Here is a 15,129-nt window from a genome sequence, read left to right as displayed (position 1 = left end):
CACCTGGTGCTTGCAGCTCAGAGACTTTCTTTTCCATCTTTTTGAGAGAGAATGAGCTTCCAGAACAATGCCAGTGTTAGTTGCTGGGGTGTTACTGGGGCACAAGGGTGTGTGTGTGTGTGTTGGGGGGGAGCTATTGGTGTTAGCCATCAACTCTTCCTACTTATGTCCACCTGCCCTTCAGTCCCACCTGCAGAGGCACTTGATTCATTTGGAGGGTTCTGCGATGCAGCCTAGGAGAGTCTGGGCTCTCATCATGGCCGGCTTGGGATTCAGCTTCCTCAGACAGGCCAAGCCTGTCATCACGTAGCCATCTGCTTTCCAGCCTCTAGCAGTTCTGTCATTTTTCCTCTCCTGCTCTTCCTGTCCTTGTAGGCTTGTGATTAAAAAAAGAAAAAAAAATCTTTTTACTAAAGTTGTAATGAAGTTCCAGGAAGGAGCAAAATTAGATGTATGTGTTCAGACCACCGTTTTTACCCAAGCCCCTCACATGCTCAGGTTTTGTTTAGGGGCTTTTATTTGGTTGCATTGCTCTGTCTTTCATGGCACTAGTGCCACTATGTTCTAATTAATGTTGTTTTGCAATATGTTCTGTTAGTTTGAAGATAAGTAGCCCCCTCATTATTATTCTTTTTCAGTATGCTTCTGGCTATTATTGTCTTACACATAGTCTTCCAGTTGAATTTTGGAATTCTTTTGTGAGGTTTCAACAATTCTGTGATGGAGATTGTGTTAAATTTATAAACTAATTTGGAGGAGCACTAATTTGCAACACAGGAGAGTGATACTGGGTTTCCATTTGTATTTTTAGAGAGTTTCTACCTATTACTCTTTGTGTGGTCTTTAAACATTCATTATTTTTGTTTATTCTTAGATATTTTATGGGGTTTATTGCTATAGTTGGTAACTTCCTTTTTCCATTCTATTTCCTAGCTGGCTATCACCCTGTATAAGAAAGTTATTGTACCCAGGATACATGCTGTGTGTGTAAGATGAGAAATATCTACTCCTTGTAGGTTTGGTAACACTTCTGGAATTTTCTTTGACTACTTTTCTAATTTCTTCTAAGGCTTATTCAGGTTTTCTACTCGAGCCAACAATTAGAATGTATATTCTCTTCTTAGCCTAGGCTTATTATTGTGTTTTTAGTTTCTGCTGTTGAGGACTCAAGGGCCTTCCTTCCGCTGTTTTTTTTCTGATTTTGTGTCTGTGATAGTGACTCTGAGGACACGGTTTTTTGAGTTTTCTCTTTGTACTAATGTCAAGTTTGGGACTTGTTCCACGTGTGCTTGGAAAGAGCACATTTTTTTGGTTGTTGGGCTTAAACATTAAGTTGTTTTAGAAATTCAAATCCTCTACAGTCCCACCTAATATTTTGTCTAATTCATATGTTGTTTTCAGGAATCAATACATTAAAATGCACGTAGGACTCTGGCTTTGTCTGTTTCTCCTTGTATCAGGTTGAAGCTCTGTTAGGTGCATAAAGTTTCATATCTTTTACATCTTCTCAATGAATTGTTTATCAATTTGTCCCTTTAACCCTTGGATTATATTTTATCTCATAAATATCATCACGCCTGGTTTCTTTTTGTTGGCAATTACATGGCGCCTCTCATCATCCCTTTTGTGTTAACTCCTCCTGGCTCACTTTGTTTCAGTTATGCCCGTGCAGGTAATTTACAGCTGGCTTTTGTGCCAGCTCCTGCTCCTCTGCCAAGAATCTCGCTTTAGCTCCTGCTGTCCCCACCCAGCTGCCTCCCCAGCCCTGCCTCTCCTTCCAGCCCAGCTCCCAAGGGGACCCCTGACCCCCACCTGCTGGGCCCTGTGCTTCCCCACATTGTGTCCCTGCCTGGTTCCTACCCCTCACAGCCCTGCAATTACCTGTGTGGCACACAAGACCCCATGGCCCTGTCTGCCCTGGGGCCACTATCCAACGGAGGGAAAGACAGTTAATGCTCAAGCAAAGTCACAAATGAGATTAGAACTGCAAATGGTGATGTGTTCCATGAAGGAAGAAAACGGGATGCTGTCAGGGAGACACGGGGAGGGGAGAGCTGATTTTAATTTAGGATGACACAGTCAAGTTCCCTGAGGAGGTGGTTTTTAGCTGACACCTGAAGGATGAGAGGGAGCAGATCCAGTGAGAAATGAGAGAGATGATCCCGCGGACTGGGGACCACAGTCTTCCCAGTCATTGAGCAAGAATCCATGCACCCTTTCCCCCATAAGTGTGCAGCTGGCTCTGTGGGAGAGGCACACAGGAACCAAACTTGTCCCTGAGTCCACTGCAGGAGACAGTGGAGCTCCACACCAAGGTTGTGGACACCCTTCCCTCTGGGCCTTTTGGGGGTCTCCTGCTAAGCCTCTGGGGTGGCTGTTACATTTGGGCCGGAGTAGCAACAGACAGGGCATGCCAGGCGAAGAGGCCAGCTCGGCAAAATCCCGGCCATGCTATGTGCACAGGGATGCCAAACACCAGGCGCCCTTGAACCCTGCCACACCAGGCACCCTTGAACCCTGCCACACCAGGCGCCCTTGAATCCTGCCACACCAGGCGCCCTTGAATCCTGCCACACCAGGCACCCTTGAACCCTGCCACACCATGCTCCCGAGGCACTGGCAGATGCACACCCCCAGGGTTTCTCTTCTCTAGCCTAAACATGCTTGTTCCTACCAATTTAGGTTTCCCTCATGTCCATTGGTGCTGGTGTACAGCGCCCGCCCGGCCGTGTCAGCAACGCTGGATCCCAGGGCCTGGGCAGGATCCTGGCTCCTCTGTGGTGTGGCTTGTCCAACTCACTTCATCTTTCTGCTGCTGGGGTTCCTTGATGCTAAAATGGGACAGTAATGAGGACAACGAGGAGCTTCCTCCTCATTGTGGAGTTGGATGGCTGCTGGGACTGGCGGAGCTTTGTCACTGTGAAGGGCTGTGCACACGCCCTGCCCACCGCAGATGCGGGGGTGGAGCGGGTGCGGGCCTGTGCTTCAGCGGCTGAGGATGAGCTTGTCCACCGTGACCTGCTCATCTCTCTGGACGCAGCTCTGCTCCCTCAGCCTGTCCTCTCCCCAGTGCTGATCAACTCTGAGGATCCTGTCCAATTTCTAGAGACTAAACTGGGGACGGCTCTTGGAAGCTGCCTGCTGTATCATGCTTTGCCTGAGACATGAGCAAAAAGAGCCTTAGCTGCCTTCCAGAAATGTCTCCCAAAACAGGGGATGCCAGGAACATAAGTCCTTGTGCTTACCCACTGAAATGATAGGGTCCTGCCATAGATGCTCCTCTTGAGGACACCTGGCCACAGGGTCCACCCTCCCCATCTGCCAGTAGCAGCCGCCTGGGGGAGTGACTTCTGCTCATGATGGAGGCTACACACAGAAGGCAGCAAGAGATAGGCAGTGCTGACAGCTCATTATCTGGACCTGGGCCAATAACAAGGGTTGGAGCAAAGGGCTGGGTGAACTCCATGCCACTGTGCTTAGCAGGCTGGCTGTGAGCTCGCAGGAACTCCCCAGGGATGAGGGGAGAGTAGCAAAGAACCCTATCTGGGCCCCAAGGGACCCAGAGGAGCAGAAGCCATTAGCCCAGGTAGGTGACGCAGTGCAGGTGGACAGCCCCAGCGGTGTCAGGGGATCATTTGGCAGCTGATGCAGGACCAGGCAGGAGCCGGCCACTGGCCTGAGTTTCCTGCAGCAGGACTTGGTTTAAAAGACAGGCCTGCTAGGACCAAGGTGTGGTTGGGGTCTCTGCATGGCCTAGGTTTCAGGATCAAGCCCACTGTAGGGAAACTGAACGACATCCAAGATTGATAAGGTGGAACGTCAACTTGGCTGCTGGGTCCCATCAACACTCATGTGGCCCCAGGTCTGACAGACCCACTCACTTTGGGGCGGTTCCCTGTATCTTGCCGGGCCTGAGCAGAGCCAGTGCTTCCAGGGGCAGGACGGCAGGGTGGGTTGTCACCTGCTGGGAGCCCTGAGACCTGTCACCTCTTCATCTGAACTTTGACCTCAGCTTTGGGGCATCTCTACAGGGTCTGGGGTGTTCTAGAACATAATGTCCAAGTGACCCCCCGAAATAATCATGATTAAAATAATTATAATAATAATTATGCTTGAAGTGAGATTAACATTTCTAATGCATCTTTAGAAAACATTGTTTGTAGTGGACCTGTAACATGCAATTTAATGAAAAACCATGCTTTCTTGGCAGAAGCAGCTACAAGATATGGCCTGACCAGCTCTAGCCCAATGGCAGCCCCCTCACCTTCCCACAGGGAATGTCAGGAAGGGTCACTGACCTGTGACTCCCCACAAAGGGTCAGGGGGCACTCTGATGCTTTCAGGGGCCAGAAGGGCAACGAGGGCAACAGTCCAGGTGGCCTGGGGATATGGTCCTGTGTGTCCTGTCACCAGGTGTGACTGTTACCCCACAACCCAGTATTCCTCACCTCCACCCGCCTACACTGTGACCCCATCTCCTAATTCCTCAGAGAAGCTGGCTATTCTAGGTTTTGTTTAGTGAGAAATCTCCCAATTTTAAAATACTGTCAATAAAGTAAGTTATTTTTTAAACACCACGTGGCCCTAACAAGCACCTCTGTGGGCTAGTTTTGCCCAGGAACCACCCATTAGTGACCGCTGGCAGAGGGTAACGTCCAGCCTCTTCCCCAGGGAGGAGTTTCTTATGGAAATTACCATTTTTCTGCTTCCCAAGGTGGTTCTAAAGGTGAGCTGTCCCTGCTTGTTGAAAATGCAAAGAAATAAATGTGTAAAAATAGAGTAGCAATTCCTCAAACTCCCTGTCAGGCTTAAGTAGCCGGCCTCCACTCTGGGACTGGGAAGGATGGCCCTGAATCATCTCCAGGCAGCCCAGTGGGGGGATTGGTCACACGCCCGCCTCCCGGGAAGCCCTGGGGAACGCCTGCCATGTCGTGTGCGTGGGGGGGGGCAGGGGGAGAAGGAGATGCGTGTGTGTGTGTGTGTGTGTGTGTGTCTCGGGGGTGCACAGGGGCCTGCAGGGCAGGGTGGGGCACAAGGACCCCAGGAGATACTGAACGTTAGCAGCTACTCAGCCCTGGCCCAACTCACTTCTCTTTCTGTGAAGGCCCCCCTTCTGTTCCTCCTGCACTTCCTGCACCCCACTTTTTCTTCTTGTTCTCTGTGCTGCGGCCCGGTGCTGGTTTGTGCCTCAAACCTAACACAGCAGGCGTTAAGGAGAGAGCTCCTATCTGAGAGCCATGCTGGGGGTTCCATTAGTCCCCCTGTCTATAAAATGGGAACAGTAATGCACACCAGCGAGACCCCTTGTCAACACTGGGTGAGGGGACATCTGCACAGGGCTGAGTGATACAGCCGGACCTGTGGCCATTGGCCCTGTCTATCCACCAGCAGCCATGCTGCTTTCAGAAGCCCTGTTCTGCCTCCAGGGCCTGTTGTGTGACACTGTGATGTGCAGGGAGTTCCTGTCCCTGTCTGGAGGAGGCAGCAGACTAGAGCCTTTGGGGCCAAGTGAGAATTGCTCTGGAAAACTTTTAGGGAGGTGTCTGCAAGGGCACTGACCGCTTATCTGGGCCATTAGCCCCACATTCAGCTGCAGGAGCCACATGGCCTGGACACCGCCCCTGGGTTGGTGAATATCATGGTAACCTGAGGTCCAAGGTCCTTCCAAAGGCAGGAGTCTCTGATAACCCCTCCCCTCACACAGAGGAAATGCCAAGGAGAAGCAGGACCCTGAGGTCAAGGACCCATCCAGGGCTGGACCCAGGCCCAGTTGGAAAGGAAAAGGGAACCAAGGCAGCAGTAAAGCTTTTCAGATGGCAAGACAACATCCTAGGGCCCTGGACCTGATGGGGCTCCAGGCCCCTGGACCTCTCAGCCAAGGCCCCATAGGCCCCACTCCCCACCCCAGGCTAGGTGCCAAGTTTGTGGGGGCTGGAGGTAAGCCCCTGCTCAGGCAGACTATGAGTGAGCTGTCATGAGAAGGGCTTGACCTGGTCTCTGCACAGTTCAGTCAGGCAACTGCCCACCTCCTCGTCTCAGGACCAGGGACAGGCACAGTTTACCTAGAGGGGCGCCCCCGGGAGGTCTCGACTGTGAAGCGGGGGTAGGTGGACCTGGCCCAGAGACGAGGGGCCTTGCTTCCATGGAGGACTGAGCAGGAAGTTCTGAAAGAGAGCTGCCCGAGGAGATGCTGTGGGAAACACACCATCTGGGCTGAGCCTCAGTTTCCCCAGTTATAACAAGGGTGGCCACACTTGGGAGACCAGCCCTTGGGCACCTGGGCAGCCCTTCTCTAGTGTTCAAGTGTGTGATTGGGTGAAAAGAGCTGGCTGCCCATACCCACTCCCGGCTGGGCAGCACAGCTTCCCGGCCTCTCTGTTCATCGCTGGGTGCCAGGCCTGGGTTCCGCGATGGCCAAGGTGTTGGCTTATGTGCTGCTGGTTTTTAACTGACTTGGTACATCACTAATGACTTCTCCTAAGCTCAGTTTGTTCTTCTGTAAAATGGGACAAGGATGTCTTGTATTTGAGAGTGCTGCTAGTGTTCAGCAAGATGGCCAGGCTGGGGCAAAGCAAGTGCCAAGTGGCACCGCTGGGAGGGGGTTTGTCCCACTCTGCCATGTCCCTGGTGAGCCCGGCTGCTGCAGCATGCTGTGTCCTCTGTCTTTCCAGGGGCCTCCCTGGGCAGTCTGGACAGCCTCAGCCGCAGCCTGGGCATCCTGGAGGAACGTGTCAACAGCTCAAGGCCCAGGGCACGCAGGCATGCGGCCGACGACGACGACTACAACATCGAAGTCCTGCTGGGTGTGGACGACTCTGTGGTCCAGTTCCATGGCAAGGAACACGTGCAGAAGTACCTGCTCACGCTCATGAACATTGTAAGTGGGGCAGGCGGGGAGGGGCACAGGTGGGCCAGGGCACCTGTGCTCTCTCCTGTTTCCGGTGTGCCTGGGGTGAGTGATGTGGTTACAGGGAAGCTCTGTGGATCCACAGGTGACAAAAGGTGACCTTCCCATTGATCACAATGAACCTCAGTTTTCTCATCTGCAAATTGGGGGAATTCTGCCTTGGCAAGGCTGTTTCCACACTGAGGCAATTGATTTTTGCCACACCTGCATGGTACCTGGACTGTGCATTTTCTCATAAATCAACTGACTTTTTTAAGACTTAAAATTATTTACAAAGGAAACCTCACTTGGTGTAAAGATAACCTAAAAGTAAAATGTAAAGCGATGTTATTCAACCCCAACTAGATAGGTCTGCCTTCTGCCGACTCAACCGCAGCCACTCTGTTAAAAAGGGAGATCAGACAGACAGGGAGAGGGACAGACTGATACCTACCTAAGGCTTCCCCCTGAGGTAGTCAGAGGAATTGGAGATTGAAGAGAGGATTTAAAATGGGTCAATAATTTCTATCTCAGGGGTTGTCATGAGGATTAAATGAGATAATGGAGGTCAATGTGTCTTTCAGTTTCTAAATAAAATGTGGTTTTGCTATCGTGATGGTGGCGATATTCAATTTAGTGACAGCACATCTAGAAGTACCTACCCCCAAGGACTCTGAAGTTGGAATATCCCTGGTGAATTCTTCCAGAAGCTAGTGGAGCAAATCCTCCTTTTCCCTGACGTGCAGGGCCCCACTGGCACACACCTTGTACCCATGAGCCTGTAGGAAGAAGTCTAGAACTTTCTCTTGGTTTTGCCAGTTAACTTCAGTTTACACATTTACACCCTCATGATCCAACTGTACCTTAACTTTGGATAATGGGGTGGCTTGGTTAGTTTATTGAAAAGCACGAGAAATATAAAAATTCTTAAATTGGAACAAATTTTATTATAACAAAACAGGATTTTAGGAGATAAATTGAGGCGCTGAGGAAGAGGAATTGGGCCTTGCCTTTTTGCCTGTGGCATCCAGCAAGTGTTTGTTGGATGTGTGCTTGTCCCAGGCACTGTAGTTGGTCCTACAGAGGCAAGGGCCTGGGGACAGACCTGGGCTCAGGGAGACACAGTGGGAGTCTGCACCTCCGCCTCCCACCTTGAGTGCAGTGTGGTTGAAGGAGGTGGAGTGGGCCTTGGGGTCTGCGTGGCCCTGACAATTAACACCCCCTAAGGCTCTGTGTCTTCGTTCAGGGCAGCACGCACACCCAGGAGAGTCCCGGGGCTGAGCTAAGACACGGAGCCGGAGCCGTTTGATGGTCCTGGGGAGGATGGGGATGGAGGAAGCGTGAGTTTGTGAGGAGGGAGGTGCTTCCTGAACAGCGCTGTCTGATAGAGCTTTCTGCCCTGCAGGAGACGCTCTCAGGCTGCCCTGTGCATTCAACAGCCACCAGCCACCCTGGCCCTTGAGTGCTTGAAATGTGGCTGGTGTGATGGAAGAACTGAATTTTTAATTTATTTTTTCCAACAGATTTTTTTTATTTTAATTAAAAAATGTTTTAGCTATGGTAAAATACATATAACATAAAATTTGCCATCTTCACCATTTTTAAATGTACAGGTTAGTGGTATTAAGTATAATACATTTATATTGGTGTGCAACCATCGCCACCATCCATCTCCAGAACTCTTTTCATCTTGCAAAATTGAAACTCTGTCCCCATTAAACACTAACTCCCTGTTCCCTTCCCCCAGCCCCTGGAAACTTTCATTCTAGTTTCTGTCTCTGTGATTGACGTCTCCAGGAACCTCATATAAGTGGAATCATACAGTATTTGCCTTTTGTGACTGGCTTATTTCACTCAGCATAATGTCCTCAAGGCTCCTCCATGTTGTGCGTGTGTCAGAATGTCCTTCCTTTTAAGGCTAAATGATATTCCATTGCATGAATGGACCACACTTTGTGTATCCATTCATCTATCAATGGACTGTGGGTTGTGTCCACCTTGTAGCTGTTGTGAATATGCTGCTATGAACCTGGGTGCACAGTATCTGTTTCAGTCCCTGCTTTCAGTTCTTTTGTGTCTATACCTAGAAGTGGAATTGCTGATCATATGGTAGTTGCATTTTTAATTCTTTGAGGAATTTTCATACTGTTTTCTACAGCGGCTGCACCATTTTATATTCCCACCAATAGGGCACAAAAGTTCCAATTTCCCCACATTCTCGCCTACACTTGTTATCTTTGATGGTAGCCCTCCTAATGGGTGATTTAATATTTGTAATGAATTGACATTTGGATTTGAATTATAGCTGGTGTCCTGAAAGCTGGTGTCCTGAAATGGGACTGCCTGCTGTACCCTACCTCTGAACTTGACCAGGCACGTGGTGCTAAACACAGGTGTAGGCAGCCCTGGGGTGGGGGTCTCAAGACCCTGAAGGTGCTAGCTCACCTGGAGCTGCAGCCAGAGCCCTGAGTGGCCTTGGCGACCTGCCCAGGGCATGTCTCCCTCTCCCTTTGAGTGCACTGCTGGTTATGGGGTTTCCCAGCCCTGCAGCTAGAGCAGCAGCATACAGGACAGATGTGGCAGCAGCTGGCCTGGACTGCGTTCCAAGTAAGGCATTTGGTCAGCTGTGGGGACAGCCAAGGCCAGGACAGAAGTGCTCTGGGGCCAGTGGCCAAGACTTGGGAGCCAGCCTGGGTGGGCTCAGTCTGTCCCATGAGGAAACCATGAGGACCTGGAAGTAGGAGGTTCTGGGGGGGTCCCTGTGGCAAGATCCCGGGGAATGCAGGGAGCAGGGACAAACAGAGGCTACTGTGCAATGGACGCAGGTGTGGCTGGATCCTGGCAGCTCCGAACTGCTTCAGTTTCTCTCATCATTCTGGATGATTCTTTCTACAGGACACCCTTTGGGGTGTCTCTGTTGCAGAGCCTGGGCTGTGATGTGGATCCTGGTATGACACAGACATTTCAAGCTCATTATATATTCATGTGTTCCTCCTCCCTTCCATATCCCAGCCTCCCTTGCTCCTAATTTGGGTCTGTGTGCTAGTTTTATGTAATGATCTGTGTAAAAGGAAGTGACATGTGTCACCTCTTGGATGAGGCAGCTAAGAACCAGTGTATCCCCTGCCTCTCTCCCTTTCCCTGCCACAGTGACCTTGGAAACCACATGTCCCAGTTGGCGCAGCTACAAAATGAGACAGGGCCACCCAGCCTGCATTGGACTGTGGTGTGCGAGGAGGCACACACCATCCTTTATTGTGTGAAGCTACTGCGATGTGGTGGAGCCTTTGTTACAGCAGCATGGCCCGTCCTATTCTGACTAATACACTGGCTCTTGTCCACCCATGTCTGGCATGGGGTACAGCTGTGAGCAAGGTGACACAGTGCCTGTGACTATGGGCTTGTGTCCTGGTGGGGGACACAGACAATACTCAAGGGAAAAACAAATGAGATAATTTCAGATAATGACAAATGCAATGAAGGGGATAAAATAATTAGTGAGCTGGAGAAAGGAGCAGGGCTGGGGAAGGTGAGCCACTTTATACAGGAGGTCAGGGAGGTGGGTGCAGGAAGTGACGTTGGAGCTGAGACTCGAATGATATGAGTAGCTGTGGGAAGAGAGGAATAGAGTGTTCCAGGCTGAAGAAACGGGCAGTGCCAAGGCTCTGAGGCAAAGTGAGGTTGGCACATTTGAAGAAGGGCAAAAGGGCTGGTGTGGTGAGCAAGAGGCCCGGGTGGAAGGGGAAGGTTGAGGCAAACGGATAGGGACTTGGATGTGACTCTAAGGACAGTGGGGAATGGCTAGAGGGGCTGCTTCCTTCCTGCGCTAATGGGCAAGACAGCTTCTTTCCTGTGTTCATAGAAAATTGGAATTAATCAATCCGTTCGTTTCTCTGTCTTAGGCTCTCTGGGGGGTTGGAAATGTTTGCTGAGCACTCCACTTCCCTGGACACACAAAGGGTCTCAGTGTTCAGAGACACCCCCAAACCATTCAAGCACCTCCTGCCAGGTCCAATTTCCTTCTTTTTCTCCTTAAATCTAGAAGAGTAACATTCTTTATTTATGAAAATATATTAGATTTAACATAGATGATATGTTATTTGCAATGGAAAATTAGAATATAGGCTTGTGAATGTTTTCTCCTTCCAGTTACTGCTCACGCCCTCGCTTTAATGATGGCATATCATGCATCATGTGATTGCTTATGTAACTGATTATTTACATGAAGATCTGACAATTAAGTTCATGAACTTACCACTGTGTGCCTACATTGACAGCACTGTACAAACAGCTCGGGAAGGTTTCATAACCTTGGTGTATCAGTGTCTCACAGCTGTGTTCATGTTGACGTGTGATGGTGTCTTGCTGAGTGGTGTTCATTATTGTTGTGCATGTTTTTGTGTGCCATCGCAAGAATGTCTGAGCTTGAATTAGAGCAAGGAACAAACGTTAAATTTCTTGTTAAACTTAGCAAGAGTGTAAGTGAAATCAGGGACATGTTAGTCCAAGTTTATGGGGATAATGCCATGAAGAAAATGGCAGCGTACAAAGGGATTAAACATTTTACTGAAGGGAGAGAATGTGTCACTGATGAAGAGAGGTCAGGGAGGCCAGTAATGAACAGATCTAATGAAAACATTGTAAAAATTCATCAAACCATGCGTCAAAATTGTTGACTGACTGTGAGAAGCATAGCAGACCAAGTAAACATCGATAGAGAAACAGGAAAATCTTAACTGAAAATCTTGGCATGAGAAAGGTGTGTGCGAAAGTGGTCCCTAAGGAGTTCACCGATGAACAAAAGCAAAGGAGAGTCGAAGTTTGCCAAGACCTTTTGGAGAGGCAAGACGATGTTTTGGGCTGTGTTATCACTGGTGATTAAACATGCCTGTACCAATACGACCCTGAAACAAAGTGTCAAAGTGCACAATAGAAGTCAGCCAGTTCTCCACAACCAAAAAAGTTCCGTCAGTCCAAATCAAGAGTCAAAACAATGTTGCTAACCATTTTTAATATCAGAAGGATTACTCATTATTAATTTGTACCAACTGGACAAACAATTAACCAAGTTTACTATTTGGAGGTGCTGAAAAAGCTTCGTGAAAAAGTTAGACAAAAACAACCTGAACTTTTTACCAACAATTCATGGCTCTTTCATCATGACAATGCACCAGCTCACATGGCATTCACTGTCTGTGAGAGAGTTTTTAGCCAGTAAGCAAACAACTGTATTGAAACACCCTCCCTACTCACTTGATCTGGCCCCCAATGACTTCTTTCTTTACCCCAAAGATAAAGAAAATATTGAAAGGAAGACATTTTGATGACCTTCAGGATATCAAGAGTAATATGATGACAGCTCTGATGGCCATTCCAGAAAAAGAGTTCCAAAATTGCTTTGAAGGGTGCACTAGGTGCTGGTGTCGGTGCATAGCTTCCCAAGGAGAGTACTTCGAAGGTGACTGTAGTGATATTCAGCAATGAGGTATGTAGCACTTTTTCCAGGATGAGTTCGCAAACTTAATTGTCAGACCTCATAGTCACATAACAAAGTTTATTTCCCCATTGAAGGTCAGAACGGCCACTGACTGTAATGAACATCCTTACAACTGAATCTGTCATTCATCCTTTACTATTTCCTTAAGCTGAGTTCCTAAAAGTTCAATCCCCGGTCAACAGTATATGCATTTTACAGCTTTCTGTGCCAGAATGTTCTTTGTTATAGTCTTGCCTCCTCATGCCCCACCAAACAAATGTCTGGCCCCACCTCCTCATTCCACTAAACCCTTCTGAGCTGTGGTACATGGATGGCTACAACAGGGATATACTTTTTGTTGTAAGTTGAATTTATTTGATAGTAATGAGGTGACCATCTCATAGTTTTATGATTGGGTTATTCATGTCCTTTATTCTACTAGGATTTGAATTTCTTTCTTGTTACTTTGAAGAACTTTTACATTAAAATAGTTTTTTTATTTGTCGTATGGGTGGGAAATATTCTTCCCAGTTTTGTGGTTTGCCTTTTGTTTTGTTCGGCACCTGTTTTCGGGGGCTCACATTATTGTGTGGGTCGTGTCCTGAGACCTCTGCTTCTTAGTTTGGCCTTGGGGGCCATGTTTGATGCTTCATGCCTCCCCAGAAGTTAGTCATCTGGGGCTTTGCTCTGGTCACCTCGACAGTGACTCCATGACCTGTTGTCAGCAGCATCATTTCCCAAACCCAGCCCCCATTGACCTTTCTTGCCACACCGCATCAGCCCCAGCAGCCACCCCAGAATGTCCCCGAGTATAAAACTCCTGGGGCTGGGGCAAGATGAAAACGTGGTTCTCTTGGTCAAAGAGCAGGCAAAAGTGCCATAAAAGGTACATAGCAAGTCTTTTCCTTTCTCCCACAGTCTCTCTCAGCTTGTGAAGGTTTTTAAATGTTCTAGCATTGCTGTAAATAAAGAAAAATTAGAATTGTAAATTATTAGTATGAATTTTACCATTTATCTTTATATCATACAAAGGCTGTTTTACGTGCCCCTACTAGAGCATTTAACTTGTATGCAGAATCACCAAAATTAAACGGATTTGTATTTCGTAGCTCATAACCAAGGATGCCTCAAGCTGGCCGGGAGCTCAGAGAAAGCGTAGGCCTGACTCGGGGAGGTTGGAAGGGAGGCAAGAGGAGCCCAGGTCAGAGCCAGCGGAAGGGCTGCTCCCTCGGGCGCAGATCCTCACAGGGCTCTGGCTCCTGCCAGCAATGCAGGGTGTGCCCACCGGGACCTGACAGCTGCCCCAGCCCTGCTGACAGCCACCACTGGGGTTACACTGTGCTGTGCTCTGCCCAGGGGGCCTGGGGACCTTGAGTTCAGCATCTCCCCTTCCCACAGGGCCCACTTCCCCACCACAGGGCAGATGACCAAGGATTTTTATACCTTGGCACCTGCGTCAAGGTGCATGACAGGCTCACCTCCGCTGAGACCGCCTGCCCTAAGTGGCATGGCTGTGGCCATCACACCCCTCAAGATACCATGGGGCACATGCGCCCACCCTGACCCTTCCTGCATCTGCCTCCAGGTCCCAAGTGCGGGGTCCTTCTAAGCACAGGCTGGCCGCTTGCCTGCAAACCCAGGAACATCAGCCCCACCCTCCCTTCCCTGCACTGCCTGCCTCAGGGCCCATTCTCCATGGCTGTTTCCCATCCCTGCTCGTACAGAGGCTCAGCTTCTGCCCAGATGAAGAAAGCTATGCCTGAGAGTGCACTGGGGCCAGGCTGGGAGCCACAGCCTCATCCTCTGGGGCCCTCGTACTGATTTTTAGCCCTTAAACACTGTAGCTTCAAGGTTGTTGGCAAACCCGGGCTAAGGACTGGTCCCATTGGCCCAGGGGCCCTCAGGCCGGGTAGAGAGGCTGGGACCCACAAGGAAGGCCACCAGGGAGCCTCATCCACCAGTTTGAGGCAGCTCTGTGGCCCATCCAGCCCTGCTGGCTCCTCCAGACCCTTCCTTCCCCCGGTGCTGGGCCCTGTATGGGGTCTGCACAGCCAGCACCTGCCGTCATCCTGCCCCTCCTCCCAGCTCATCCACTGGCCTCCAGCAGGCCCAGCCCTGAGGACCAGGAGCTCCCCTCTGCCCGGCTTCCCTGTGTGCTGGGAGCTGCGGTCGTGCTTGACCTTTCCTCCTTGGAAATATGCCTCTTGCTGTGTCTGGTCATCTCAGGCTGGGATGCAGCCCACACCCCTGAACACATCTGCTGCTGCTGACCCTAGTGCTTAGGGAATTACCACGCTCTCAGACTTACTCTGCCAACCCCTGAGCGGGTCTCTGCTTGCAAACTCAGTTCTGTGGCAGCGGAAGCCTGGCCCTTTGGAGCTGTGCTAGGATGCAGCCCCTGTGCTCATGGCACCTTCAGTTACCTTGCCAGCCAGGTGAACGGGAGGCCAAGGGGGAGTGCCCTAAGGGAAGACTGGAACAAAGAAACATGTTCCATATGCATTTTTAAAAGTAAAATCTATTTGTGTCAAGACTTTAAGAAATATAAAATTTGCGCCCAGGATCAGTGCTTCCTGTCTGGCTTTATAACATATAACTGAAGCATTAACTTCAATCCTGCTTTTCCCTGAGAAACCAAAGGCCTTGCTGTGTAGCTTGGGATCTCAGTATCCACGGAGACCCAGAGCTGCTTGGAGGAGGTGCCTGAGTGAGCTGCCGCTGGTCACACTCCTTGTAGATGCGAGGCCATTGTGGTGGGTTCAGCCCG

General features: G+C 49.7%; 1 protein-coding gene across 1 annotated transcript in view; it reads left to right on the top strand.

Moving 5' to 3' along the window:
• The window catches only part of ADAMTS2 (ADAM metallopeptidase with thrombospondin type 1 motif 2), a 239,037-nt gene that overhangs the window by 137,334 nt on the left and 86,574 nt on the right, over nt 1–15,129 (top strand). The window contains exon 4 of the mRNA XM_019661378.1: nt 6,672–6,877. Coding sequence (XP_019516923.1) covers nt 6,672–6,877 — 206 coding nt within the window. The remainder of the gene's footprint in view (nt 1–6,671; nt 6,878–15,129) is intronic.

The sequence above is a fragment of the Hipposideros armiger genome, unplaced genomic scaffold (genome assembly GCF_001890085.2).
Source record: "Hipposideros armiger isolate ML-2016 unplaced genomic scaffold, ASM189008v1 scaffold_347, whole genome shotgun sequence".
NCBI lineage: Eukaryota > Metazoa > Chordata > Mammalia > Chiroptera > Hipposideridae > Hipposideros > Hipposideros armiger.
Note: the sequence above shows the minus strand (reverse complement) of the source record. Positions and strands in the feature narration are given on the sequence as shown.